Source organism: Notamacropus eugenii, chromosome 2, assembly GCF_028372415.1.
Source record: "Notamacropus eugenii isolate mMacEug1 chromosome 2, mMacEug1.pri_v2, whole genome shotgun sequence".
Lineage (NCBI taxonomy): Eukaryota > Metazoa > Chordata > Mammalia > Diprotodontia > Macropodidae > Notamacropus > Notamacropus eugenii.
The window spans coordinates 18591280-18619045 of record NC_092873.1 but is presented as its reverse complement, the minus strand read 5'-3'; the positions used below and the strand labels follow the sequence as shown (position 1 = coordinate 18619045).

At 54.7% G+C, this 27766-nt stretch overlaps 4 protein-coding genes across 6 annotated transcripts; 2 read left to right on the top strand and 2 right to left on the bottom strand.

The window, feature by feature from the left end:
- The first annotated feature begins 868 nt into the window (after positions 1-868).
- FOSL1 (FOS like 1, AP-1 transcription factor subunit) lies at positions 869-7160 on the top strand. The gene is made up of 4 exons (XM_072639146.1): positions 869-1036; positions 2563-2760; positions 4460-4567; positions 6012-7160. The coding sequence occupies exons 1-4, from the start codon at positions 947-949 to the stop codon at positions 6420-6422; spliced, it is 807 nt and encodes a 268-aa protein (XP_072495247.1). The 5' UTR covers positions 869-946; the 3' UTR covers positions 6423-7160.
- Positions 7161-8072: 912 nt separating this feature from the next.
- CCDC85B (coiled-coil domain containing 85B) lies at positions 8073-8929 on the bottom strand. The gene has a single exon (XM_072639147.1). The coding sequence runs from the start codon at positions 8880-8882 to the stop codon at positions 8166-8168; it is 717 nt and encodes a 238-aa protein (XP_072495248.1). The 5' UTR covers positions 8883-8929; the 3' UTR covers positions 8073-8165.
- A 3302-nt stretch (positions 8930-12231) lies between these two features.
- Positions 12232-16116, top strand: FIBP (FGF1 intracellular binding protein). Its single transcript, XM_072639142.1, has 10 exons — positions 12232-12480; positions 12593-12791; positions 13112-13238; positions 13794-13894; positions 13970-14103; positions 14620-14728; positions 14814-14877; positions 15216-15302; positions 15478-15575; positions 15710-16116. The coding sequence occupies exons 1-10, from the start codon at positions 12396-12398 to the stop codon at positions 15777-15779; spliced, it is 1074 nt and encodes a 357-aa protein (XP_072495243.1). The 5' UTR covers positions 12232-12395; the 3' UTR covers positions 15780-16116.
- Positions 16117-17769: 1653 nt separating this feature from the next.
- CTSW (cathepsin W) lies at positions 17770-24791 on the bottom strand. 3 transcript variants are annotated; one of them, XM_072639143.1, is made up of 11 exons: positions 24653-24790; positions 24026-24119; positions 22835-22948; positions 21140-21288; positions 20793-20889; positions 19348-19428; positions 19062-19181; positions 18360-18424; positions 18184-18271; positions 18042-18100; positions 17770-17946 (listed from the first exon to the last, which is right to left on the bottom strand). In XM_072639143.1, exons 1-11 carry the CDS (start codon positions 24737-24739, stop codon positions 17836-17838), a joined length of 1065 nt encoding a protein of 354 aa, XP_072495244.1. In that variant the 5' UTR covers positions 24740-24790; the 3' UTR covers positions 17770-17835. The 3 variants fall into 3 exon arrangements, with proteins under 3 accessions (XP_072495244.1, XP_072495245.1, XP_072495246.1); XM_072639144.1 differs by lacking the exon at positions 19348-19428 and having other exon boundaries at positions 24653-24791; XM_072639145.1 differs by lacking the exon at positions 19062-19181.
- Between the last annotated feature and the right edge of the window lie 2975 nt (positions 24792-27766).

The following is a 27766-nucleotide window of genomic DNA, read 5'->3' as shown; positions in this document are numbered from 1 at the left end:
CAGATTCCACACTTCATCTCCCCCCTCCCCTCCCATTCTCCGCCTCTCCAAAGCCTTCTCTTCCTTCTCGGATCAGCTCAGGTGACATCCTCTGGGAAGCCCCGGCCCCCCTTCTTCCCCGTCAGTCTCTCCTTCCCCTCTGAAAAGAACGTAAGGTCGCTGAAGGCAGGACCCTGAAACCCGTTACTTTCCGAGCTCTCAGCTCTCCCCCCAAATCAATCCATCAGCGAGCTCCACAGAGGCTCTCCGGCACCGAAGGCTCCTCGGCCCTGTGGGTCCCGGCCGATAAGTGCGCGGTAGCACCTAAGTTCTCGGAGGGCAAGGGCTGCTTCACGTTGGGCCCAGTATCCGGACCGTCTGGCACACAGTTGGCGCTAGATAAAAAGGAGGGAGAAATAGAATTCAGTCTCCTTGCCCCTCGCAACGCGAGGCCGCGGGTAAGCGGGGCTGCCAGCCTCCCCTGGGCCTGGCCCCGCAGCCCTCTGGGCGTCAGGAGGAGGAGCCCAGGTGCCCTAGAACCTGCGGCGATGTCTGGCGTCGGGGGAATCCTTTACTAAGCTCAGGCGTGGCGTAGGAAGTTGCCCCATATATGGGCATCTACGTCATCGATCCTTAGGCCGTACCATTCTATGTGGCTCCCAGGGGAGGAGTGCGGACTGTTGGCTCTAAGGAGCACGGACCTGAATTTTTTCTGAAAAGAAGAGGATAGAGTTATGTAAGCGCAGAGACAGAGTATAAAACAGCGGAATTCAGAATGGACTCTTGTTTTTGGAAGTGAAAGTCGAGAAGGTGGATAGTGATCTTCCCCCCAAGACAAAAATGGTTCGTTCCATAAAAATGTTCATTCATAAAAAAGCAAAGGAGGCGGCGGAGCAACAAGTGAGTCAGATCCGAGTAGGGACGCGGGGAGTCCGGGAAGCCTGGGACCCACTCTACTAGCGAAGACATGTTCCGAGATTTCGGGGAAGCTGGGCCCAGCTCCGGGGGCGGCTCCTACGGCGCTCCTCAGCAGCCACCCACCACGTCGGGCCAGCAGGTGAGGAGGACCTGGGAGCCAGGACGGTGCACTTGGGGCCCGGAGCCACTCGGGACGGGCTGAGAGGCTGGCGGGCCGACTGGGAGAATATAAGCTCCCTGAAGGAGATCACGAGACCAGGATGGAGATGGGGACTACATAGAGACCAGGGCCTGGCCTCTGCTCTCCCGGGCTAGTGCTGGGCTCAGCCTCAGTCGAGGATCTCTGTTGCGGGGCAATGGAACTCACTGGGGCCTCTCTGTTTAGAGTGCCCGCGCGGGCAACTGGCCAGGTCTTACTACCTCCACTGGACCCCCAGACCCAGCGTTCCCTCGCTGGACGCCTGTGGTCTGTACCCTGATCGACCCTCTAGTCCCGGGCTCTGCTCCTCCTCCTCTTCCTCCCCCACCTCCATTCCTCTTTCTCCCAGCCCGCTATTCCCTGTCTCCACACTTCAGTTATCCGGGCCGAAGCGGGCCCTGGCCTCCGCTCACCCTGACCTGGAGCGGGGATATGGGGAATCAGATTCTTGAGGTCCGATTCATTTCGGGACTTTCGGCTTTACGTCCCTCCCAAAGGATGAGGCTGAGGAGAAATTAATCCCTCTCTGAGCTTATAGCGTCCCCAGGATTGAGCTGGCGAGGGGGCGTAGCCTGGGATCCTGGCCGGACACTTCTCCCCACTAGTCATTGAGTACGGGACTCCGGAGCCTGGGTAGGTGGGTGCGAGAGTCGGTGCTCTGTCCCCCAGGACCCAAGGGATCCTGGGCAGGTGCCCATTTCCTGCGGAACCAGGGCCAGGCGAGCACGTGTCCCGCGTGGGGAGCTAGCCGGCCGAGGGCCCTAAGTGCCGAGTCACAGGCAGCTGAGTCACCCGTGGTGGGAGGGGGGGCGTGCGAGGGGCGCCCCTCCCTTCCTGGCCCCCAGAGGCGCTCCTGTCCGCGATGCCGCCTCCTTTGGGTGCCCAGGGAAAAGGAAGTTGCCGACTCCAGAGTCCCTCAGGGGACGGAACCGGGGTCACGGAGGCCGCCCCAGCCCGGAGGAGACTGATCTTGAACAAGCCTGGGCACGGCTTCCCGGATGGGGTCCCAGCCCCTCCTGACCCACAGCCCTGGGCTCTACCCATCCTCGCTCTCCCTAGCCTCTTCCACGCCCACCCCCCTCACCACTAGCTTCTTCCATTCGCTAAAGCCAGGCTTCGGGGTCCGGAGGTCATTCCTGTGCCCCCGCCTCCCTGCAGCTGGAACCTGCTCCCCAGCTCCCAGTCCCTCAGATCCCTTCGCCAACCCTCTCGGGAGGGCCTGCCCCGCTAGCCTGGTGCTGGAGTTGGGAGGGAGGTGGCAGTACTCCTTTAGCTGAGGTTGTCCCTCCCTGGAGCCAGCCGCAGCCTCGGAGCCTGGTCCTCCATCTTCGCTTGGAGCTGGAGTTCTGTGGGCCGCCTAAGGTTGGCCTAAGCAGCCCCCCTCTCTGCAACCGGTCACTTTCCCGGTGTCTTCCTGAGCTGAGCTTTTCCTTGACCTGCCGCTTCTTTTGTTTCTCCTCCTCTAGAAGTTCCATTTCGTCCCCACCCTCAACGCGGTCAGCAGCAGCCAGGAATTTCAGTGGATGACACAGCCCCGATACTTGGGACCCGGTGGCAACTACCCCAGGCCTCTCCCGTACCAGCCCTATGGTCTCCAGGGCCGCCCTGGGGTCATTCGTGCTGTGGGGCCCCCGCCTGGGGTGCGGAGGAGGCACAGCGAACAGGTGAAAGACCCTTCCCCGCCCAGCTCGGGACCGGAAGGTGGTTTCTGGCTCCCCAAAGTCAGCTGCTTGGAGCCTAGACTACACACTGGCAGAGACTTGTTTCCCACCTGGGCTCCCTCTTAGGAATGAGAGCGGCCAAGGATTTTAGCTCATCCACCCCATAGCAGCTGTCTGACACTAACCTACTGGGTCCCTTCTGTGGCCTCAGCTTCTGCAAAATGGGACCAGTTCTTCCACCACACCTCTCACTGGCTTGTGTTAAAGCAGGTCCTATAGAAATGTGAATCAATGGCTTCAATTTCCTCCTCTGAAAAATGAGGGGTTGGACTCTGGGGACCCTTCCAGTCCTAAATCCTCTGAACTCTGCCTCCTTTTCATGGGCTCCTAAATCTAGAGCAGAAGGCTCCTCAGCCAGCAGGTCTAATCCCTTCCTTTTACAGTGAAGGAAACAGAGGCACAGGAGAATAAGGGACTAGGGCGCTGGGTTTGCTCCTTGGAATCAGCTGCCTTTTCTGGGAGTAATTTCTTGTGCCCCTGCTGCCTTTCCCCAGGAGTGAGAGGAGAAAGAGCCCCTGGGTCAGCTCTCTTACTTACTTCCTATGTGATCTGGAGCAAATCACTAGCCCTCCCTGTGTCTTGGTTTCCTCATTCCTAAAGTGAGGGATTTGGACCACAGGAACTCCAAGTTCTCTTCCACTTCTGAATCCTAGGGCCCAGGACAAAGCACTCTAGCCCTGGTCTCTGCTCCTAAGCAAAGATCTGCACCAGTTCCTTAAGGGGCAGAGGCTGTCTTTGGATGCCCAGCGGTGCCCTGGCACAAGTGACCAGGACATGCGATGCGCTTAATAAATGCATGTGGGTTGCTTGATCTCCATAGCTTGAGAGTCCTTTATTTTGGGAGAGTGAGGACCCCCTTTCAGTCAGTCCCTTTGGGAGGTCTTGTCCTGGTTGGAAAGTGAGGAGCAGGGGACAACGCTGGATCTGAAGTTAGAGGGTTCTAATCCCATTTCTGACTTCTTTGTGTGTGTGATACAAAGCAAGTCATTTAGTCTTTCTGAGTTTTGGGTTGCTCATCTTCAAAGGAGCGGGGAGTTGGGCTGTCGAGGGATCTAGGAGATGGAAGGGAGCCTTATCCATCCCATCAGCAACAAGGATCCTGCCTCTAAGCTCCCTGACAAGTGACCAGCCAGCCTGCAGGACTGGGTGAATGGTGTGACTGTTATATAAGGAGAATGGAGAGGAAGATGGAATTGGCTACATGATGCCCCCCAGTGCTCTTGGTTCAGTCCTTTGGGGCGAACAGAACCAATCTAATCCTTCTTCAAACACCTGAGCATCTGGCAGAGTGACCTTGGACAACCTGAGTCTTTGCATTTTCTGGCCAGTTCCTTCACCCAGTCCTCAGATGGTGCGGATTCAAAGCCCTTTGTTATCCTGATTGTCCTCCCAGGACAATCTTGGCCAATGTCCTTTGGAAACAATAATTTCCAGAACTGAGCATGTGACTCTGGCCTCCAGAGCCTCTGAGGTTCCTTTCAGCTCAAATTCAGTGATTCCCTAACCCCTTGACTCTGGGCTGCTCTTCCCAGGGTGTGTGTAAGGGATGGATGGTTCCTCCTCCTCCCCTTTCCCTGCCACAGGGCAGCACCTCCCACTCATGATGGTTTTCATCCTTCTCTTCTCCTCTGACCCCTTGTAGATAAGTCCTGAGGAGGAGGAGAGGAGGAGGGTCAGGCGGGAAAGAAACAAGTTGGCAGCCGCTAAATGCCGGAACCGGAGGAAGGAGCTGACTGACTTCCTGCAGGCAGTAAGTGAGAGGAGGGGGTCCCATCAGGCCCTGGGGCAAAGGCTCTCAGAGCCAGGGGGTGGGGGGGTTAGATGGGATATGGGGGGGCGGTCTGAAGGCCTGAATGCAGGTACTGAGGCTAACTATGGCCCCTGACTCTCCCCTTCTGAGTGATAATATTTGTACTACCTACCTTGGAAGCTTGGATTGTAGTGATGAAAAGTATTTTGTCAATCTTTGGAACACTGGAGAAGCTATTATTATTTGTTTGGACCTAGCGAGAGTCAATAATAGTGAAGGCTCCAGAACCTTCAGTGGCTCCCTATTGCCCTCTAAGTAAAAGTCAGATCCTTACCTGGCATTTAAGGCCTTCTACCCTAACTTAGCAACCAAATGTTACCCTATTTGCCTCTTATTCTATTCTTGAGACAAACTAAACTACTTGCTCCACCCTGTCGATGCCTGTCTCACTTCTTAGCTTCTGCTTAGGCTGGTCCCCCTGCTTGAAATTCTCTCCAGGTAAAGAAAAATACTACCTGCCACAGTGAGACTTTTAAATAATTATCTTCTACTTGTATTTGTATAATGCTCAAAGGTTTCAAAGCACCTTACAAATATTAGAGATAGGTGTTATTATCCCCATTTTAAAGATGAGGAAACTGAGGCAGTCAATGGTTAAATGACTTGCCCAGGGTCACACAGCTAGTAAATATCTGAGGTTGGGTTTGAACTCAGAACTTCTTGACAAAATGTCCAGGGCTCTATTTTACTACCTGCCTTCCCCTCTCTCCCCCACTGCTTTCCCTTCTGATCTCCAAGGACATTGTTTTGCACTCATACACAATATTAAATGACATCTGTATTTATGTTATTCCCTCTTGGCCTCCATGGGGGCAGAGACTATGTACCCTCCAAACTTGGTCTCTCCCAGTACTTAACGTTTACTCATCTTTTGTTGTTTTTTTGTTTTGTCCAGGCAATCAGGGTTAAGTGACTTGCCCAAGGTTGCACAGCTAGTAAGTGTTAAGTGTCTGAACTTGGGTCCTCCTGACTCCGGAGTCACTGTTTTATCTACCGTGCCACCTGGCTGCCCCAACTTAATATTTATTGAATGGAGTAATCCCAGTGAGGGAATCTGGATACCAAATGGAATTCTACCTTTATCACTCAGCAGCTGGGTGGCCTTAGGCAAAACACTAAATCTCTCGAAGCCTCAGTTTCCTCCTCTGTAAACTGACAGGGTTGGTCTAAATAATTCCTAAGTCCTGTGATCCCATGAACCTCCCCCTTTGGGAGCCTGATGAGCACTGTAATCTGCACTGATCGAGAGCCTCGAGGCTTTGGTGAGACTCATGGCTCCAAGAGGACCAGGCTAAAGAAGGAAGGTTATGGGGTAGGTGCTAGCATCCCTCTGCTGCTGCCCTGCTTCTGATGACTCATCTCAGCCTCCTCCCTCTTCTCACAGGAGACAGATAAACTGGAAGGAGAGAAGTCAGAGCTACAGAAAGAGATTGAGGACCTTCAAAAGCAGAAGGAGAGGCTGGAGCTGGTTCTGGAGGCTCACCGGCCTGTATGCAAAGTCCCCAACGAGTCAGAGGAAGAGGCCGAGCCCCCAGAGAGGGCCTCAGGCAGTGATACAGCTCCTCTCCGTCGCAGGCCCCAGATCTCCCTCTCCCCTGGTCCAGTTCTGGAGCCTGAGGCTCTGCACACGCCCACTCTCATGACCACCCCCTCCCTGACCCCTTTTACTCCCAGTCTAGTCTTCACCTACCCAGGGACCCCAGAGCCCTGTTCCTCTGCCCATCGTCGGAGCAGCAGCAGCAGCGGGGACCCCAGCTCGGATCCCCTGGGCTCTCCCACACTTCTGGCTCTCTGAGTCCAAGCCTTCTGGCCCTCCAAGAGCTCAAGTCACCTTTACCCTGATCCAGCCAGCCCAGGCCACCCCCTTCCTGTTTGGCCCCATCTCCATCCTGGGCATCTTGTCTGCATATCCCTTGTCCTAGCATATTCTGAGCACTTTGGGGACCGCAGAGACTCTCCAGCCAAGTCCCAGGGCTCAGACTGAGACTGATCCTATTCAAGGCAAGGAACATTGAAGTGCCTACTGTGTGCAGGAACTCTAACTGTTGCTGGAGCTCTTGGGACTGCTCCCCTCCCCTGACACACAGCTCCAGGCTCCAGGGCCAAGCTGCCTGCATTCCTGTTCTTTGGAACTTGTTGCTAATTTTTCTACTAGGTAACCCCTTTCTGAGCTATCACTGCCTCCCAACTTAGCTCCACCTGGGACCAACTTTCTCCCTTGTAGCTAGCTCCAGGTGTCCAATAGAACACTAAACACAAGACCCCTTCTGGGCCTGGTAGGGGATGTGGAGCCCCCCCTCCCCCACCTTGATCTGCTGCCCTTCTTTTCTCAATGGGCAGGCCCTACTTCTGGAAGAAGGGCTCCCAGGCCTCCTTGATGGGCTGGAGTGGCCCCTGGCCCTCGGAGCTCAGAGAGGCTCCCCACAATCCCCCACATGGAACCTGCTCCTTTTCCTGAGCAGCTGCTATTTATTTTCCTAAAGAGACTATTTTTATACAAATTGGCCAAATGGAATAAAAGGACTGAAGGCTGGCTTTGGATGATGTCTCTCTGGGACCTGGGAATCTGAGCGCATGGAACCAAAGGCTGTGCAAGCAGGGGAAGGATCTTAGAACACAGAATGCCAGAGTCCTTACAATATGGAACAGAGGATGTCAGAGCAGGGAGGGAGCTAAGAATCAAAATGTCAGAGCAGGGAGTGACCTTGGAACACAGACCACACAATGTCAGAGCTGGAATGAATCTGAGGCATCATTCAATCAAACGTCATTTTAAAAAGAGAGAAACTGAGAGCAAAAGAGGAGCCCATGTTAGGTGGCTAGTTTGTGGCTAAGCCAGGCATAGGACCCAAGTCTCCTGATTCCTCAGTACTTTCAAAGATGCCAGGAAGCTTGGGAATGGGGGAAGGGGGAAGAGGAGCAGTGCCCCACAATCACTCCCCCCTCTAATCCCAGGGGTCTGCCTGCCAGGCCCCAAGGTATCCTGCCCGTTGGCCAGTTCTGAAGTCCCAGAGAGGCGGGGCTCACTTCGGGTTCCTCTTTATCTGGACCTTAAACCTCACCACCTGCTTCCTGCCCCATTGTCTTAGCCAGAAACATCCTGGACCGGGCAGGAAGGAGCCTGGATAGGGTGGGGGCTCCTCCTCAGGGTCTGGATCTGGGCCTAGTTTTGCTTTGGAATTCTCCAGACCCTCTCTGAGCCCGAGACCTTGGGGGTCCACCAAAGATTTGCTTCCTCACAAATTCCCGGTCGCTGTCACCCCACTCCGTCTTCAGCTATCTCTAAGCACAAGCCACTCAGGTTCCTGCTCCTTCCTCTACATAAAGGGGCCGCGGCTGGGCCTTGAGGGAAGCCACCCCAGTCTCCGCAGGGGTCTGGCTCCCCACCTCCCCTCCCCAGTCGCCTCTGGGTCCCCAGACAGACGCACGGTCCAGGCCCGTGGGCTGGGATCTCTCCAAGTTTTATTGTCCAAGGGCAAGGGCGCGTCCAGGCTGGACAGAGCTGGGGCTCGGCAGGGACCCGGCCCAGGGGGCCCACTCAGTCGTCCGGAGAGCAGGTCAGGTGCAGCTGGTCCGGGCTGCCCACGCTGCCCGTGCTCGAGCTGCCGTCTCCCACGTCCCGGGCCCCGCACGGGGGCAGCCCCAGCTCCGGCCCCGGGCCGCCCGGCCCGTCGGGGCCGGGGCCTCCTGCGCCTCCCGCGGGCTCGGCCCCGGCCTCAGCTGCTGCTGCTGCTCCCGCTGCTGCCGCGGCCGCTGCGGCAGAGGCGGCCCCGGGCCCGGGCCCAGCGCCCGGCCGCGGGCCCCACTCCTCCTCGAGCGCCAGGCAGAGCTCCTTGAGCGCCAGGTTCTCGCGCAGCAGCTCGTCCTGGCGGCCCTCGAGCTGCGCCAGCTTCTGCCAGCAGCCGGCCAGCTCGTCGCGCACGGCCCGGGACGCGTGCGCCCCGAAAAGCTGCCACTCGCGGGCCACGCGGCGGCCCTTCTGGCGCTCGTGGTCTAGGAAGCAGCAGAGGTCGCGCAGCTCGCGGTTCTCGTCCTGCAGCCGCCGGTTGACCTGCTTGAGCTCGCGGATCTCGCCCAGGTGGCCCTGCAGCTGCCGGTTGACCTCCTGCATGAGGCGGCCGCGCTGCACCAGCGCCGCCAGCTTCTCCGCCTCCTCCTGCCGCAGCCGCCGCACCAGCTCCTCCTTGGGCAGCGCCGCCAGCTCCGCGTCGCTCAGCGGCCGCCCCGGGCCGCCCGCCGCCTCGCCGCCCTCCATGGCCCCCGGCCGGGCGCCCGCTGGCGCATCCCCCCCGGCCCGCTGCCCCCCGGGCCGGCCGAGCGGGGCAGGGGCGCGGAGGCGGCCCGGGCCCAGGCCGAGGCAGAAGCGGCCCCGAGGCCGAGGGAGCGGCGGCGGCGGCGGCAGCAGCGGCGAGAATGGGGGCCCGGGGGCGAGCGGGCGGCCCGGGGCGGGGCCCCCCGACGTCACGGGGACGCGGCCAATGGGGCCGGACCGCGGTGCAGCCCGGGGAGGGGGGCCCCGCCCAGGGATGCTCAGGCCTGGCGCCGGCCCCGGAGGGGAAGGGAGGGGGACCCCGGCTGGGAGAAGGGTCCTTTCTGCTCCGCTTCACAACCTTGGACCCGGACGACTGACTTCCCAGTCCTCACAGGGTCCCCACCTGAGTTTCTACAGAACCGTGGCATTCCCATGGCTGCGGCGGTAGGGAAGGAACTCTCCTCCCATCTCTGATAGAATCCGGGACTCAGGTGTCCCAGCTCCCGGTCCTCCAAGGACTCCCATCTCCTCTTCCCCAGAACCCAGGGGTCCTGGTGTTAGCCTTGGGGGGCTAGCCTCCTATCTCGGCCTGAATCCTGGACCCAGAGGTCTGAACTCCCGTCCTCAAGTCCTCAAAGGGCTCCCATCTGATCTTCCCCTGAACCCAGGCGTCCCGGTGCCTGCCCTGAGGGACAAGCCTTCTATCTCTGTCTGAATCTGGGATCAAGTAGTTTCAAGGTCTTATCCTCAAAGGACTCCCGTCCGAGCTTCCCCAGAACCCTGGCGTCCCAGTGCCTGGGGGGATGGGGAGAGGATCATCTTCCCATCTCTGACAGAATCCAGAACTCAGGTGTCCTGGCTCCCTGTCCTCAAAAGGACTCTCAGAGCCTGCCCTAGAGTACTGTCCTAACCTCCACCTGAACCCTGGACTTGGAAGCCTGAGCTCGTGTCATCAAAGGGCTCCCATCTGATCTTCTCCAGAACCCAAGAGTCCTGGTACCTGCCCTGGGGGGCTAACTTCATCTCCTCCTGAACCCTGAACCCAGAGGTCTGAACTCCTGTCCTGAAAGGGCTCCCATCTGATCTTCCCCTGAACCCAGGCGTCCCGGTGCCTGCCCTGAGGGGCTAGCCTCTTATCTCTGCCTGAACCTGGGATCAAGTAGTCTCAGGGTCTTATCCTCAAAGGACTCCTGTCTGAGCTTCCCCAGAACCCTGGCTGTCCCGTGTGCCTGCGGGGATGAGGAGAGGATTATCTTCTCTTCTCTGACAGAATCCAGGACTTAGGTGTCCCAGCTCACTGCCCTCAAAGGACTCCCAGAGGCTGCCCCAGGTTACTGTCTTAACCTTTACCTGAACCCTGGACCCAGAAGTCTGAGCTCGTGTCCTCAAAGGGCTCCCATCTTCTCTTCCCTAGAACCCAGACGTCCCAGTACCTATCCCTGGGCATTGTTATCCCACCTCTGCCTGAGCCAATTCTCCTGGGGCTTCTAATCTAGCTTTCTTTCTCTAGAGTTCTGAGCACTCGGAGCCTGCCCTCCAGGTCCTCAGTGGTCTGCCTTGGCATCCAGGTGTTCCTGTGCTCTCAAAGCCTGGGGTGCTGTCCTCATCTCCCCTGACCTTGGACCTTCTCTAAAACACAGTCCTATATCTTCCTGACCTCTAGACCTAGGAGTCCCTGGGCCTTCCCCCAAGCGCTGTCCTTACAGGGTCTGCCTGCCCCATGGCTTGTCTGAACCCTGAACCCACCTGTTTAGAGTCCCACCCTATCATCACTTTCACCCTGCGGGGACCCTCCAGTAGAACACAAGCATCCCAGGCCCCTACATCTCCCTTTCTTCTTCAGGTCTCACTTTTCCTCTCTTAGTGGCTGGTCCTTTCGCTCTAGCCACTGGCCCTGAATGGGCAACCTAGTCCCGAAGCTCCAAGCTAGGAACTGTTAAGCCTGGAGTGGACTGGAGAGACTGAGGTGCCCAGGATTGCTGTAAGATTCCTCACCAGACTGGAGCAGAGAGAGGAAGGAGGATTGAGAAGTGGGGAGAGTGATGAGGCCAACTGGAGGGAGGGGGAAAGGAGGGATGAAGATGGGCAGAGGGACAGATGGAAGACGGTAGGGCTTAGGGATAAATGCTATGGCCAGGGGAGAGGGGACCCCAATGGAGGATAGTGAGAAGAAAAGGGATGAAGAAGAGATTAGGGTGGGGGGCTGAAGACTGATGAAGAGGAGGTAGAGAGAGGAAAGAAAGGTGGGGAGAGAAGAGGAGGATGGGGGAGGTGGAGCTGGGAGAGGAGTGAGGAGAAACTGTGCCTTTCCAGAGGCCCTGAGTCTGGAATGCCCTTCCTCCTCACCTCCATCCCTTTCAATCGCCACAGGCCCATCACCTCTCACCTAGGCTCTTCTCCCTGGCTGGTCCTCCTTCCTTCCCCCATTCTCTAGCAATAACAAGGGCTAGATTGTTATCTACTTTTCCCAGGAAAAGAAACTCTCCTAGGGTAAGAGCTGTTTCCACTGTTTGTCTTTGTATCTGAAATGCCCGACGGGCAGTAGGTGCTTGATGCATTTTTCTTAATAAATTTTTTTTAATTGACTTACTGATTTAATAAAGGTGATGTTGTGGGAAGGCGAAGGGATGGGGAGATAGGGAAAGGGGCGGGATGGGGGAGACTGATAAAGGGGAAGGAATATGGAATGAGAACTGGCGGTGGGGGATGGGGAAGGAGGATGAGCTTTGGAAAGGGGGAGGAGGGATTGGTAAAGGGAGAAGGATATGGCATGAGGAGCTGGAGGATGGGGGATGAGAAAGTCGTGGAAGAGGAAAGGGGAGATTGACAAAGGGGATGGAGAAATGGAAGGAAGAGCTATGGGATGTAGGGATGAGGAGCTGTGGAAGGAGGAAGGGGAGATTGGTAAAGAGAAGAGGTATACAGAATAGGGGATCTGTGGGATGGCAGGTGGGAAAGGAGAAGGAGCTAGAGGAGGGGAAGTTGGGAAAGAGCATGGAGACAAGGAATGGGGAGCTGTGAGATGGGAGATCGGAAAGCTGTGAAGGGAAAAAGGGAGAGGGGGATGGAATTAGGAGCTGTGGATGGGGGGGACAGGAAAGGAGGAGGAGGTGGGGGAGCTGAGGGAGGGGAAATTAGTAAAGGGGAGGAGGAGAGGAGTATGAAATATGGAGCTGTGGGTCGGAGGTGGGGAAGGAATAGCTGCGGAGAGGGCGGGGAAGTCTCCAGCGCCGGGATTTCCCCTTGCTTCTGAGCCGCAGGGCTGCGGGTGGCTCTGAGGATTGGGCGGGGCCGAAGAGGAAATAGGGAGGGGCCACCGCCCAGCTAGGGGCGTGGCCTGGCCCCGGCCCCTCCCCAGGACCCGCAGCCACCGCCCCTCCGCACCGGAAGTGGTCCGTGGTTCGCTGCGAGTGCGGGAGCCGAGGCCTGGCTGCACCCGGAAGCGGTGGCTGCTCCGGGGTCGGGCCGGATTGAGTTCAGTGTGGTCCGGTGGGTGTCCGGGCGCCCGGCTCCGCCATGACCAACGAGCTGGACATCTTCGTGGGGAACACGACCCTCATCGACGAGGACGTGTATCGACTCTGGCTGGACGGATACTCGGGTGCGGGCGGGGGCGCGAGCGGGGACGCGAGGCTGGGCGGGGGCGGGAGTGGGGGCGGGGCGCGCCCCTCCCCCTCCCCCTGCCTGCCTCCATGGCCGCCTCTCGTCCCCAGTGAGCGATGCCGTGGGGCTGCGGGTGCGTTCGGGCATCTTGGAGCAGACGGGGGCCACGGCGGGCGTGCTACAGAGCGACACCATGGACCACTACCGCACGTTCCACATGCTCGAGCGCCTCCTGCACACGCCGCCCAAGCTGCTGCACCAGCTTGTCTTCCAGATCCCGCCGTCCAGGCAGGCCCTGCTCATCGAGAGGTGGGGGCCCCGAGGCCCCGCCCCCGGCTGCGGGGCTCCGCCCCCTGCTGCCCCTGGGTCCCGCCCTCCCCTGGCTCGAGGCCCCGCCCCCTGCTGCCCCTGGGTCCCGCCCTCCCCTGCCCCAGGCCCCTCCCCCTGCTGCCCCGCAGCAGCCAAGGCTCTGCCCCCTGCCAGACCCGGTCTCCCCATAAAGTCACGGCCTACCCCCCTACAATTAGCTTTGCCCATGGTCAGCTTCTTGGTCCTGTGGTCAGAAGCCCCTTCCTCTTCCCCTTTGGTTTCTCCCCTTCTCCATCCTGTGCCCCCCTTCCCTCCCCCAGGTACTACACCTTTGATGAGGCCTTTGTCCGGGAGGTGCTGGGAAAGAAGCTGTCCAAGGGCACCAAGAAGGACTTGGATGACATCAGTGCCAAGACAGGGGTGACCCTGAAGAGCTGCCGGAGACAGGTCAGGGCCCACCCCCTCTCAGGCCCGGTGTCTGGGTGGCCATTGGGCATGGATTTCCCTTTTCTCTCCTGTGCATCCCTCCCATCCTTGAAGACAGCCCTGTGACCCCCTCTCTCCTCAAAGCTATCCCAAAACAGTGCACTTAGGGAGTCGAGCAGATCACCAAGTTGGGTAAAGAAAAAACTAGGAAAAGACAAAGAAAATTCCCAATTAAACACCAGACTGGATGTCCTGAAAACCGAAGGAGAGATGAATAAAATTCAAAAGAAGAAAACCATTGAATTGATTTTTAAAAACCTAGTAGATGGTTTTATGAAAAAGTCAGTAAAACAGATAAACCATTGGTTAATTTGATTTAAAAAAAAAAAGACAGAAGAAAACTGACTGATCATTGTGAACTTGGCACCAGAAGATGAAACTTGAAGTGGGTTATGAAGCTGAGCTTCCAGGTTCCATGGGCTGGCCTGCCTTAGGCGCTGCTGATAATGTATTTTCTCTTGGGACAGTGACCCTAGTCCTCCTACCTCAGCCTCCCTGCCACTTTCTACCCCACAGTTTGACAACTTCAAGCGAGTGTTCAAGGTGGTGGAGGAAATGCGGGGCTCCCTGGCTGGCAACATCCAGCAGCATTTCCTCCTCTCTGACCGGCTGGCCAGGTGAGGGGTGTGGGGGATTGAGAGGGCTTGGCCCCAGGGGTCTGGAGATTGGCTAAGAGCCCGGGCTCCCTCTAGGGACTACGCTGCTGTGGTTTTCTTCGCTAACAACCGCTTTGAGACGGGCAAGAAAAAGCTTCAGTATTTGACTTTTGGGGACTTAGCCTTCTGTGCTGAACTGATGATTCAGAACTGGACACCCGGTGCTGTGGGTGAGCAGCTCCCCGCCCCCAACAATGGGTTCCTGGCTTTTAGTCCCACCTAATCTCCCAAGGCTCAAATGAGTGCTAACTTCTGTCTGGCAGATTAATGCAGAAAGTACTTACTGTAAGACTCAGAGCAGGTACAGCCAAGCATATCTATCCTTCCCTGGGGGAAAACTGAGTCACAGGATCATTGATTTAGTGCTGGGGCGGGGAGGGGGTCCCTGGGGACTTTCATATCTAACCTCTCATTTTCTGAGAGACTCAGTTAAGGGATAAATCCAAGGTCATGCTGTCAGTCATTGTCTGAGGCAGAGCCCAGGCCTTCCTGACTCCAGGTCTACTGTACTATGGTCCCCCAGCTTATAAATGACATCCTCCCTGGCAAGGGCTTCTCAGCCAGCCAGGCTGCTTTTCTCTGCTTGAGGCCCCTTCCTCTCCAGGCTCTGGCCAGATGTGGCAGTCTGTAGCCAGCGCCCAGGCCTCACTGGGGTCTCTCCCTCCTCCCTGGGGACCCCTCTGCAGACTCTCAGGTGGATGACATGGACGTAGACCTGGACAAGGAATTTCTCCAGGATCTGAAGGAGCTCAAGGTGCTGGTGGCTGACAAGGACCTTCTTGATCTCCATAAGAGGTGGCTGGGGCTGGAGACGAAAAGAGTCAGGGCCCAGGAGGAAGGACCCAGGGCCCAGGATTGACTACTTCTCTCTTCCTCACAGCTTGGTGTGCACTGCTCTCCGAGGGAAACTTAGCGTCTTTCCAGAAATGGAAGCCAGCTTCAAGGTCCGTCCCCAACCTGCAGACCGTAAGGGATCCTGAGTCCTCTGGAAGGGCCTGGCCCCCACCCTGCTGTCTCTTCAGAGGCCCAGAGAGGGGAGCAGCCTTCCTGAGTGTCAGGACCAGGGCCCAGGCTGGAGCTTTTGCCAAATCCTCCATCTGCCATCCTCAGCTCGGCCACCCGAACCCTGGTTTCTTGTAGTGACTCTGCAGCAGATGCTGCTGCTGATCCTGTCAGAGCCCAGGGTGGTGCCTGTAGAAGGGGGGTCCCCCTGCTCTGGGATTCTGGGGTCCCTGGGGTGAGAGGGACAGACTCCAGGACTCCTGGCTTCCTGGCCCCACAGAACCTGTCCCGAGGGCTGGTCAACATCGCCTCCAAGCTAACCCACACCAAGGATGTGCGGGACCTGTTTGTGGACCTCGTTGAGAAGGTGGGAATCTTTCTGCCCTAGGTCTGCCCCCAACACCTGCCTTTCACTGTTACGTCCAGCTCCCTTTTGCCTTCTCTTCTTGTCCCATCCTGCCTGTCTCAACTCTGACTTGGGGCTGAAAAGATAGGGTTGCTGGGAAGGGAGAGCAAAGCTGGGCCCTCCTGTCTTCCCAAAGTTTATAGAACCATGCCGCTCCGACCGGTGGCCACTGAATGACGTCCGGCTCTTCCTGAACCAGTATTCAGCTTCAGTCCACTCTCTGGACAGCTTTCGGTGAGGCCCCTTGCCCTCTCCCCCCATCCCTCAGCCCCAGTAACCTGGTAGGGTACATGTGGGCTCTGGGTCCCAGAGGGTCACTCTGTGTGTTAGCCCAGGCCCTTTCTAGCATCTCCTTTCTCCACTGGCAGGCACCAGGCCCTCTGGGATCGTTACATGGTCACTCTCCGGAGCTGCCTCCTACGCATGTACCATGATTGAGGGGCCCCACAGCTGCCTTGCAGGACAGCACCACTCCAGGCACCTGCTCGGTGGTTCCTTATCTGGGCCCTTCCTGCCCTGTGGAGGGTGAACCCGGGCCCAGAGAGGGCAGCTCAGCCCCTGACGCCAGCCCCACAATACCTGCCCATCGTATCCCCTGTTGGCAGGTGGGAGCCCAGACCCAGGGAAGGGGGCTTAACTTTTGACCTCAGGCCCAGGCTTCTTCTGCCCTGTGTATGAGGAGCTCAGCCCATGATCCCCCTGCTCCCCAGCTCCCTGGGCCATTTGGGCAACATTCCTTCTTTGTGCTGATAATAAATGGGCAGACCTGGGGCGAGCTCTGACTGTGGGGAGTCTGACCAGGGGTAATTCTTGGGCCTGAAACAGGATCCTGGAAGTCGTGGGGGCAGGGAGGACTCCTGAAAGTATCCTTCAGTCAGGATTGAGAGAGTCTGATGCCCCCACTTCTTCTGCTGACTCAAGGTTGAACAAAATCACCTCTGAGGCCCCTTTGAGCTCTGATGCTGGGTCCTGTGTTCTGGGCTCAAGGGTCTCCCCATCCCTGGTGCCACGTTCTAAGCTGTTCTGTTAGTTGTCTCAGTTGCATCTGATTCTTGTGACCTCATTGGGGGTTTTCTTGGCAGAGATACTGGAGTGGTTTGTCATTTCCTTCTCCAGCTCATTTTATAGCTGAGGAAATTGAGGCAGACAGGGTGAAGTGACTTGCCCAGGATCAAACAGCTAGGAGTTGTCTGAGGCAAGATTTGCATTCAGGTCCTCCTGACTCCAGATCTGGTGCTCTGTGCCCCATGGCCCCGCCTAGCTGCCCCGATGAGCCATGTTGAGGCCCTCTCATCTGTTCAGTGGGGGGAAGGCTGAGTTCACTTAGCCAGCAGCAAAGCTCCTTATGAAGCATCTGGCCCTACTCTTGTGGAGAAGAGTGGGAGATCGGGATTGGAACAGGGGTTCTTTGCCTCATTCTGTGCTGTGGTCCCCACAGGTGGGCTGGGGGAATCTCAGGGACCCCTTCTCAGGGTCTTGGCTTTTGTTTTTCAAATTCACAATGGAAGAAAAGGCCATATTTCAGTTAGAGGTTAGTGAAAAGAAATGGTTTCTTTCCCATCTAAGTTCAAAGATACCCCTCCCTGCCCAAAATCTCTCTATGGACCCCAGGGGAAGAATGTCTGGATTAGACCATGACAGGGGGTTTCAGGATGAGGCTGGACTCAGAGTCCTTAATGGCCAGCGTCTGCCTGGCAGGTATGCAGTGAAGTGCCTTAGCAAAGGTCCAGATGACATGCTTCTCTGTGCTGAGAAGCAGAACACTGCACAAGAGAGGGTAGGGTCTGAGAGGCTCCTGACGGGCCTGAGCACTTGGTGAGGAAATCCAGTGCTGATCCTACAGTGCTACAGTGTACTAGGGGCATCGTTTGATGCTCGGAGGTGGGGGCTATTATCCCACTTGTTCTGATGAGGAAACTGAGGTAAAACTGACCTGCCCAAAGTCACACAGCTAGTAAATGTCTGAGGTCAAGTCTGAACCCAGGTCTTGAGGCCCAGCACTTGGCACGCTGCACCACCAGGCTGCCTGCGCAGTCTTACACAAGGGCACAACTCAACTTCACAAGCTTGAGATGGGAAAGTCATGCATTTTGTCCTGAAGAGCATCTGGGGGTCATAGTGGACTGCAAGCACAATGTGAGTCAGCAGTAGAGTGTGTGGCCAGTTTTGGCTGGCAAGGAACTTCTAGGGATGGGGAGATGACCCCCTCACACACACATACCCTTTGGGGCTGGCCCCTAGAGCAGAGGGAGACCCCTGCCCCACTTGGAGGCCTTCAGGCAGAGACCCTGGCTGGCAAGCGCATTCTGGTGGGCACTGGAGCAGCTGGCTGGGGAACGCCTGTGTTGTCTTCTTCCAAGGCTCATTCCAGCTCCTCCTTTCTCAGTGAGCTTCCCCCTCCCCCCTCCACTTGTCAGTTCATTTTGGAGACTGTGGCCAAACAGCTTTATTGAGTATGAAGCACAGACTACTTTGGGGAGGGAGGGGCTGGAGTCTAGCCGTTGCAGCGTATCCGTCGCCCTTGGCTTTGGCCTGCCACCAGAGCGGTGACTGGGTACTTGGTGATGCCACAGGCGTTACTCCCTCGATGAAGCCGGAAGTAGCCCTGGCAGAGAGGGGTGGGGGTCGAGCTGAAGACTAGGGGAACCAGGCTCAGCTGCCCTTCATTACCCCTTCTCCCTTGTCCCCTTTGAGCCTCACCTTTTCACCCCAGTTGCTGCCCCAGGAGTTTTTTAGGGTCCAGTAGGTAAAGTTGTGGACTGCAAGGAAGATGAGAAGCCAGAGCGATGGGGGGGACTCAGCTAAGGCTAAAGCCCCACCCCCAGTTCCCCCAGACACTTACTGTGGCCGAAGCCCACTAGCAGCACGCTGTGGTCCACGTGTTGAGGATCACAATTGCGGTCTGGTTTGATTACTCCTTTTTGGTAGTTCTTATGAGAAAGGGAGTAGAATATAGTGAGCCATTGAAGGGTCAAGAATCTAGTAGCCAGCCTCTGGGCAACCTTCCCCCATCCCCACCTGTAAGAGTTTCATATTGATGGTCACCGTGATGGGTCCCTTTTCTACCAAATGCTGAGCCATGTCTATGGGAAAGACAAGTGTTAGCCTCCTAGAGTGGGGTCGGGGGAGGGCCCATAGATGCCCTCATTTCTACCGAAGGGGAGGTGGTATCCAAGGTCACAGTAGACTCTTAAGAGCTGCCCTAGCCTTTGACTCTGAGGTTTCTGCGGCCCCCCCCCAAAACCCCACCCTGAGTTGCATTTCCTGCCTTCCTTAGTTTCCCTCCCCCTCCCCTGGTCATGAAGCTGGGACAAGGATGGAGCCACCCTGAGCTAGGACTCCAGGTTCACACTTCTCACACTCACTACTCACAAATGCTTTCAGAAGTGAGGCTGTGCTGCAGGGGGGCTGTCTCCCAGACCAGAGGGAGCAGCTGATTCTGCTGAAGCCTGCCTGGTGTGTTAGAATAGGCTAAGAATTCACTTTTTCAAAGGAGGGAGGGATTATCTCTGCTGTATACATGGGCGCTAGGTCTGCTCAAGGGGAAGGGACAGACTCAAGGTCACTGGGCTAACTGGCACCAGGAGGCAATCTGATGTTGGGTCCTAGCAGCCTCTCTGGCTCTTCCCAACGGGAGTGGGGGCCAGTAATCGTGTTGGAGCCCAGCTCCAGTGAGTCCTGGCTTTGGCAGGATTCAGATTCAGGGGCCCAGGCACCTACAGTTTTCCTCCCTGGGCAGCACTAAGAAATCGTGGATCCAGGCCTCTTTCTTTCTCTTCTGACAACCATTGTGGGAGAGCTGGGCCCTGTAGGGATAATCCCTCTCCTTGGCCAGGCCACCTAGTTGGGAGGAAGGAGAGTCAGAGGCCCCCACCCGTGACCTCCTCCCCACACCCCTAAGGTCCTGGCATCATGCCAGAAACAGACCCAAGGAGTCCTCTCCTGGGTCTGGGCCTCTGTCCTGGGGGCGAAGCTTTTGGGCCCAAAGGGTTGGGTATGCACATACTTTGGTTGAGGATAGTTATGAAGGCATCCCAAACGAAGCCACCCTCACAGCTGTGTCCACAACGGTTACAGTCCAGCACCTCTGTGGGGAGAGGGGACCTCGATTAGACACATGCACTGCCCAGTCTCACTTTCCACGTGCATCCCCTCTGGACACCCAAAGCCTGGACCTGCTAAGAATCCCCCATCACCTTGGACCAGGCAGGGTTCAGAGATCCCCAAGACTCAGCTCAAGGTACTAAACCAAGACCACTCAACAACGTCCACATGGCTGGTGCCAGGGCAGCGCAGGAAGTGGTTTCCTTGTTTGCTGCCTGTGTGACCTTTTTAGATGGCTACCTCATCAGTAAGAGGAGGGGGCCGGATCTTGACTCTGGAGCTTTCTGCTTAAGCTTTCAGGGGCCCCTGGAGGCCATGGTGCTTGGCCCTGGGCTTCCTCACTGATTATCATTGTTTCTACAGCCTTCTGTGGTTTACCAGGAGCTGCTCAGGATGCCTCCTGAGGCAGGTGGTGGGAGTGAAGATTGTCCTGTTGTGGGTGGGTGAGGAGTAGTGGATGACCGGCTAAGGTCCAGGATCCAAGCCTCAATTTCCCAAATCCAGTCCCAGCCCTCTTTCCTTTATTCCATGTTCCAATCCAAAAAGCATTTAAGCTACTATGTGCTACACACAGAAATACAAAGACAAAAATAGTAGCTGCCCTCTACAAGCTCATGGAGGGACATGTTGTACATACAGGTATAAATAATAATTTGAGGAAGGATGCAAAATTCAATCTCCCATCTTTGTACCTTTGCATAGGCCATACCTCATGCCTAGATGTCCATACCTCCTTAACCCTAGTTCTTGGAAACTCTAGCTCCCCTCAGGGGCTTCTTCCCCCATCACACTGGACATCTTTATATGTATATTCTGTATTTGATTACCTATGGACATGTAATATTTCTTCTTTCTCCTTCCCCCTAGTTGAATGTAAGCTACTGGAGAGCACTGAGTAGGTGCTCATTAATTTGTCAGAACAGCTAAGGAATGTGGGAGAGAGAAGAGTTGAGGATGGCTCTAAGGTTGCACCTCTGGTTGAGTGGTGGGAGGAGGAGTGCATCCTGGGGAGAAGATATGCTCTGTGTGAGATGCTGAAGGGACATCCAGTTGGGAATGCCAAGCAGGAAATTGGTGATGGTAACCAGGAGAGATTAGAGCAGAATGCAGATCTGGGAACCATCTGCTTGGCCATTATGGAGCTGATGTGGTCACCAAATGAAACAGCACAGAAGGAAGAGAAGGGAGCCCAGGACAGAATCTTGGGAGAAAGCCAGGGTTACTGGGAGCCTGCATAGGTGGCTCTTCACAGGCTCCAACATGCCCACTCATCTCACACACTGATGCCACAGAGGGTGGCCCTGTCCTGCATGGATGCTCCCATACACAAGCAGCAGCCCCCCATACCTTGCACAGAGAGCACAACGTTCTTATGGTACTGGATGGCCCACAAAGCCTCGACGTTTTCCACGGCTGAAATGGCCCAACAGCAGTTGCAAGTTTTCTGTGGGGAGAGGTCAATTTTTGACCTAGCTGGTTTCCCCATCCCTGCTCTCTGCATCCCTCTGTCCATCCAGAAGGAGAGGAGAGTTTTTTATGAGAAGCATCTGCTTCTTTGAGGGTGCCAGGGAAAGGGCTGGGAGATAGCTTTTGTTCAAGAATTAGGGTTAGTAAGATGATCTGGCTGGGGATGGGTAGGCGCACACAAAAGTTATCTAGGATGATAGGGGTGAAATGAAGGTGGCAGCTGGTACCTGATCTCTCACAGGGTTGAGGACTCCTGCCTTCCTCCAGTCACAGGAACGAGTCCTTAGTCTCTGCAATCTTGAGTGCTTTTCCATCTTCAGCCTGGGATCTGAGCTGCTGGGCCACCATGGTTGGTAAAGCTGGCGAAATTCCTCCTCTGTGCAGACAAATGAGGGCCTCAGTGACCATAGACCCAAAGACCCTGACCTCATACACCACTGGCCTTTTCCATTTCTAGTCACAGTGTTAGCCCTTAGGGGGTCACCTTGCCTCTAATTTTATATAAACTGCTTCTGGGGAGAAGGCACTGCCTGAAGTCACAGCTTATTTGGTGATGGGGCCCAATAAGGACTCTAGAATTGTAGGACTCAGGTGTCCACACCCTCTCCATTACACTAAGCTTCCTTATTCCCAAATGCCCTTCTTTCAAACAGAAAAGAACAGCATCTCCTGGAAAGAGCTCTTTGATCTTATCCCAAAAAGTAACTTCAATGCCAATAGACCATAAATGTAGAAGCATCCAGTCCAATCCTGCCATTCCACAGATGATAAAATTGAGGCCCCTGCAGGGTAAGTGATGACTCCAAGTTCACCATTCTTTCCACTGCACCCCACTGTTTCCAGCAAACATAAAATCATTGCAGAATTGAGGCAATTGTGTTTCTCAAAGGAAGCAAAATATCACTTAGGACCAAGAGATGCCTTCTTTGGTCTCAAAATTAGGCAGGTAGCCTTTATCAATACTTGCTTGGTTGGGCTGTGAGCGCAGCTACATAGGACCCTGCTTCCTGTGTCATCCTTCTTATCGTGGGTCCAGACAAGGAGTTTGTTTGTAATAAGGAGGAGGCTTGGCCACGTGAAACACTGTGGCAAGGTGTATTGAAGTTGGAGCTTGGGATAGAGAGAGAAAGAAAGGAAAAGAGAGGAAGGAAGGGAAGGAGAAAAAAAAAGGATGAAAGGAGGGGGGAAGGAGAGAGATCCAGACAGGAAGAACGGATCTTTGGTTTCTACTCCTAGCTTTGCCTCTACCTCCCTGCTGGGTGTTGTTCAATCACGTCTGACTCTCTGGGACCCCATTTAGGGTTTGGGGGCAGATATATTGGAGTGGTTTGCCATTTTCTTCCGAAGTTCATTTTGTAGATTATGGAACTGAGGCAAGCAGGGTGAAACGCCCGCCCCAGCTCACAGCTAGTGAGTGTCTGAGGTTAGGTTTGAGCCCAGGTCTTCCTGACTCCAGGCTTACACCACATTACTGCCTCCATCTGCGTGTTCCTGGACAAGTTCTTTCCCATCTCTGGGCCTCAGTTTCCTCAGTTATAAAACACAGACAGTAATCTCCATGTGCTTCTCAGTAGAGATCATAGCAGATTCTGGAGGACTGGGGATTTTAATCTTGAAAAATTTGGTATGGGGGATGATAGGAAGTGGGTCTAGGGGACCAAAAGCTCCCCAGGGCAAGACCTGGACAGAATGCTAGACTTGGAGTCAGGAAAACCTCAGTCCAAATTCGTGCTCTGGCATTTATAGTAGGCAAGTCACACCCTCCCTGAGCCTAAGTTTTATTATCTCTAAAATGGAGCAGAAGGTTGACCCAGACTCCTCCAGGCACCTTCCAGCTCCAGACCTTGGAGCTTCTGGCTGGCCATCCCCTGGGGCCTGAGTCTGACAGATGATTCAATTCTGATTGGTGGGGGCCCTCTTACCTGTGAGGTCACTGAACTGGGTCACCCCAAACTGGGCCATGCCCCCATGCTCCTTTGTTAGCTGCTGGGCCCAGGCCAGGTTGTCAACAAAGATCTCCAAGCGCCGCTTTTGTTCTACAGAGAGGATTTTGAGGGCCCTGAGAGACAAGTGGGTAGGAAGAGGCACTGGGCCTCCTTCTGCCCCCAGCCGGGAACTTCTGTCTCCTATCCCACCGTGGATGCCCTTGGGTATCTCCTCCTCCAAGGTCATTGAAGCACTGTCCCTACAGGCCCACCTGCACTGCTCCCCACCCCTGCCCCAGTGAGAGGAGCTGTAGCCTCATGCATAGGGGGGGTCTCATCTCTCCCATCAGTCCCTTACTGTCTGGTCTGCTCCTGCGGTACAGGGATGGAAGGACATCACTTCTCTAACACTCAGTTTGCTCATCTATAAAATGGGGTTAATACTGAGGTCATATTCACATAATAACCATTCTAGTAAGATTTGGTCTACCACCTACAAGGAGGCCCAGGTCACTAAAGACCTTCCCTAACAGACCTATGGAAATTCCAGTGATCATACATACACACACACACACACACATACACACACACACACACACACACACACACACACACACACACACCGTCGGAGTGGGAGAGGGCATCCCTCCTGGCCTGGGGGTGGGTGTTTGCTGACCTCAGATCAGGTAAGTAGTCCCTGATCATGGGAAGGTTGGAGGGGGCCCTAGAGCAAGAGGTTCTGTGCTAGAGAGAATGTTGGGAGCAATACAGAACCTCTGAACATGAAACTTGGAATGTTAGAGCTAGGGGGAGACCTTAGGTTAGAACGTAGTACACAAAATATCAGAGCTGGGGAGCACCTTAGAGACCCGACCCTCAACTAAACTCCTCATCTTACAAATAGAAAAAATAAAGGCAAGAGGATGTGGTTCTCCTGACTTCCTGGCCAGTGCTAGAAGAGGCAAAAAGTCCCTGAGATCTGGGGACCCAAGGAACTGACAGCTGTGGAGAAGCCCCCACACTGTAGCACACACATGAAGAGATCCGCACACCCACACGTGTGTAGACATTCCACACATGCGTGTCTCTTATGGCTAGCTGTATTCATTGATTTGTGCATGTACATTTGTTGGTGTACACCCACACGCATGTACATGCACAGTCATGAAGGAATACAAGAAGTCCCACCTGCCGGATCTGGGTAGCTCTTGTTATACTGGATTTGAAAGGCCTTGAATTGCTCCACGATGTCCCAGGTGACTGGTGGCAGGTCATGGAAACTCTGCAGGCAGGGCAGGGAGAGTGAATCTGGAGGGTCACCACACTGCCTGCCCCTGGAGAGGGGCCCATCTGGGCTGAGCCTCCAGAGACCAGCAAAGGGGCTTAGTCTCATTGTGGATGTGGAGAAATTGAGACCCAGAGCAAAAAAAATGACTCATAGCTAGGCAGTGGCAGAGCCAGAGATACAGCCCAGGTCTAGCAACCCTCACCTCCCTTAGGATGAATACTGTCTTTTCAATGGAGTTCCTGACCTTGATAGAGAACCCAGGGGGAAGGGGTAGGAGACAGGAAGTTAGGAGATCCAGGACCTCTAAATGGTAACACTACATCTGGACACAAGGCAAAGGGATGTGACACAACTGGGAGGGACATCAGAATACTAAGACTGAAGGGAAGAGCCAAAGGACCCCAGACCAGGAACCAGGGGAGAGGTCTGCAGTCCAGCATGGACAAGTAGCAGAATCTGAATTGGAATACAATGGTAAGAGAAATCTGGGTGCTGATTGAAGGCCCACAGAGCACATGGGGGCTCACCTGTTCGAGAGCGGAGTAGGTGTTCCAGGGAAGGCCCACCATGGCCAGCAGCCCCAGAAGGTAGGAGAGCTTAGTGGGGAGCATCATGAAACCAGGGAGCGGTCTGAGAAGTGAGATGAGAACAATCAGATTGATGACTGAGGCCAGGAAACCAGCCACCAACCTCAGTGGTGGGCAGGGAAGGCACTCATAAGCCCCACCCTCAGAAAGGAAACAGGGAGGGGAGAACCCAGGGAAGGGCCTTAGAACCCTCAGATCCAATCTCCTTCCCTTCGGTTCCTGGGCAGCCTGGAAAGTTGGGGATGTGAGAAGCACAGACACCTGAAACCATAACCTCTTGGGGGTTGGATGGGACTGGGTGGGCCTCAGGGCAGGGACAGTAAGCCAGTTTTCACAATGTGAGCTGGGGAGATTCTCATCATGCCTTTAGAAAAGTCCATATTGGATAGGGAAAACATGACTGGGCAACAGTTTCCCTGGAAAAGTCCGGTGGGTTTTAGTGACCAGCAAGCTCAGTGAGAGATCCCAGTGCATTACTGCAACCAAGAAAGTGCTGGGGATCTTGGGCTGTCATGAGAGCCATGGTGTGGTCTGTAACCAGGGAAGACACAATCCCACTGTCCTCTGCTCTGCTCAGGTCACATTTGGTCACTTACTGTGCTCAGTTCTCCAGAGGAGAGCCCCTGGGAAGGAGAAGCCCTTCTACTTCATGCCATAGGAGAGGCAGACTAAACTGAAGGGAAAGTCCCCCTTCTCCAAGGGGAGCTCCCAACTGAGATCCCCAGCTTGGGAGCATATGAGGCACTGCTGGGCCCTTTGTTTGGGCCTCCCCAAAGTTTGGTCTTGGGTATTCTTTTCTTTTCTCTCTGCCTCCTTTCTCGAAGTGGCCTTGTCAGCTCCCAAGGCTTCAGTCATCATCCCTAGGTATATGATCACTAGATCCATAAATCCAGCCCCAGACTCTCTCCTGAGCTACAGTCCCCTAGCACTAACTGCCTCTTGGAGATCTCAAATTGGGTGTTCCAATGGGTATCTCCAACTCAACATGTCCAAAACAGAACTCATTACCTTCCCTGCTAAATTCAACTCTCTTTTAACCATCCCTGTTTCTGCCAAAGGCACCACAAAACTACCAGTCACTCAGGTTCAAAACCTCAATGTCATCCTCAGTTCCTCATTCTCTCTGTCATAGTCTCAAAATTATAAGAGATCCTGGTCCTCTGAGAGTCAGATGTCATGAGGGACTCTCCTAACTCTGGTTAGGAGCTCCACAGGACCCTCCCACGTTCCAAGTACTCTTTCCCTGTCCAAGATAGGCCCATTCCCAGTTCCTACTTCCTTTACCTGTGTGCTTCAGAATATTCCTCCTACACCCCTTCATCTTTGCCCTCAGCCTTCATGGTCCACCTCTGCCTCTGCCATCCCTGTCATTGGGTCCTTCCCATTTGGTTGCCAAATATTGTCAATCATCCCTTCAAAGCATGTCTTGCATCCATCCCTTTCTCTCTACTCAGGTAGCTCCCGTCTTAATTCAGACGTTCATCTCCTCTCTTGTGTGGACAACTGGGATGGCTGCCTCATCTTGAGTTCCTCCTTGTGTCTACTCCTTTCTCCTCACAGTGACCAAGTGATATTTCTGAAGCATGTGTGAGCGTGTCATTCCCTCCTCACTTACAGACATTCCCTCGGTCCCCACTGCCTCCAGGACTGAGTGTACATTCCTCAGCCTTTCCTTCCTCTCTAGTTCATTGCAATCTGGCTCTGCACCCACGTTTGTTGAACAGAGTTCAGGTACAGGAAAGGTCTTCATGGGGAAAAGAAAAAAGCTTCTGTGAGGCGTTGGAACTGTCCCGAAGTGGAAGGGGCTGCCTCAAGAGGTGAGGAGCTCTCCTTCCCTGGCACTGTCCAAGCAGCGTACCACTCTGGGAATTTCTCTTCAGGTCTGGGTTAGATTCAACTGCCTTGGAGGCTGAGGTTCTGTGTGGGTTTCTAAAGTGGGAGCGGGCCATACTTAGACTTGTGGCTTAAGAACTTGTTTAAAAAGCTTTATTGATGTCCTTTGATTGCTATGTTATGGTACTTACTTCTCATCATCTCCCTTTCCACCGAACTCTAACCAGTGGCTGTTTTTCTTTTTCACTTAATAAACATTTAGTAACTATCCCCTGCATGTCAGTCACCAGGCAGACACTAGAGATGAAAGGACAAAAATGAAAACAATCCCTGTTCTCTGTGATTTTACATTCTCCTCAACCTTCTCTTGTATCAAAGCAAGACAGTTAAGCTTTTACCCCTGACAAAATGGTCAGATGGAACAGGACATACGTAGACTAGATGGGTCACTAAGTCTGGCTGGTTTAGGTGTTAAAACCACTTACATTATTTTGGTCCTTTTGTATCCTGTTCTGCTGGTTTTGCCCTTATCCTTTTACATCAGTTCAAAAAAGTCTTATTTCAGCAGCTGCGTGGGAGGATGGATTGGGGAAAAGGGGGTGAATAGGGGAGGTAGAAAGAGGACTTGGCAGGAAAGAAAAAAATCAAGAAGCGTTGAAATCCTGAAAGCGCCTGGGAGAATGGGAAGGATCTGAACAGAAACAGAGAAATGAGGAGGAAGGGAAGCGTTCCTGAGACACCCTCCCCTCATCCTCCCTTCTCCTTTTCTCCTGCCCCCAGGGCATCTAGGACATGGTAGGGAGCCAGGGGCAGCCAGAGCTCTCCCCACTTGGCACCCCACAAATCACCAACATGTGGTGATCCAACTGGATGGTATTTCAGGGTTACACATATAACTTTACCATGACATCTTACCAGTGCATACCTATCATGTCAAAAACAAAAAAAGAAGAGAAAAAAATTTGTTATGGTTTTTTGCATTTAGGGCCAAGACTGAAATTTTTCTGAATGAGAAAAACTTGCTCTCAACCACTATTACCAAACACTGAATGGCTTTGAAAACTAGCTTTTGCTACGTACTTGATAATACTTCCTAAGGAATTTGACCTACATGGCAAGAGAACAGCACTTACGCGTGGAACTTAATTTTTGGCAAAGTCAGTTTGACGCCAATCATGATCGTTTGGGTCACAAATAATGTTAAGTTGCTTTTACACACTT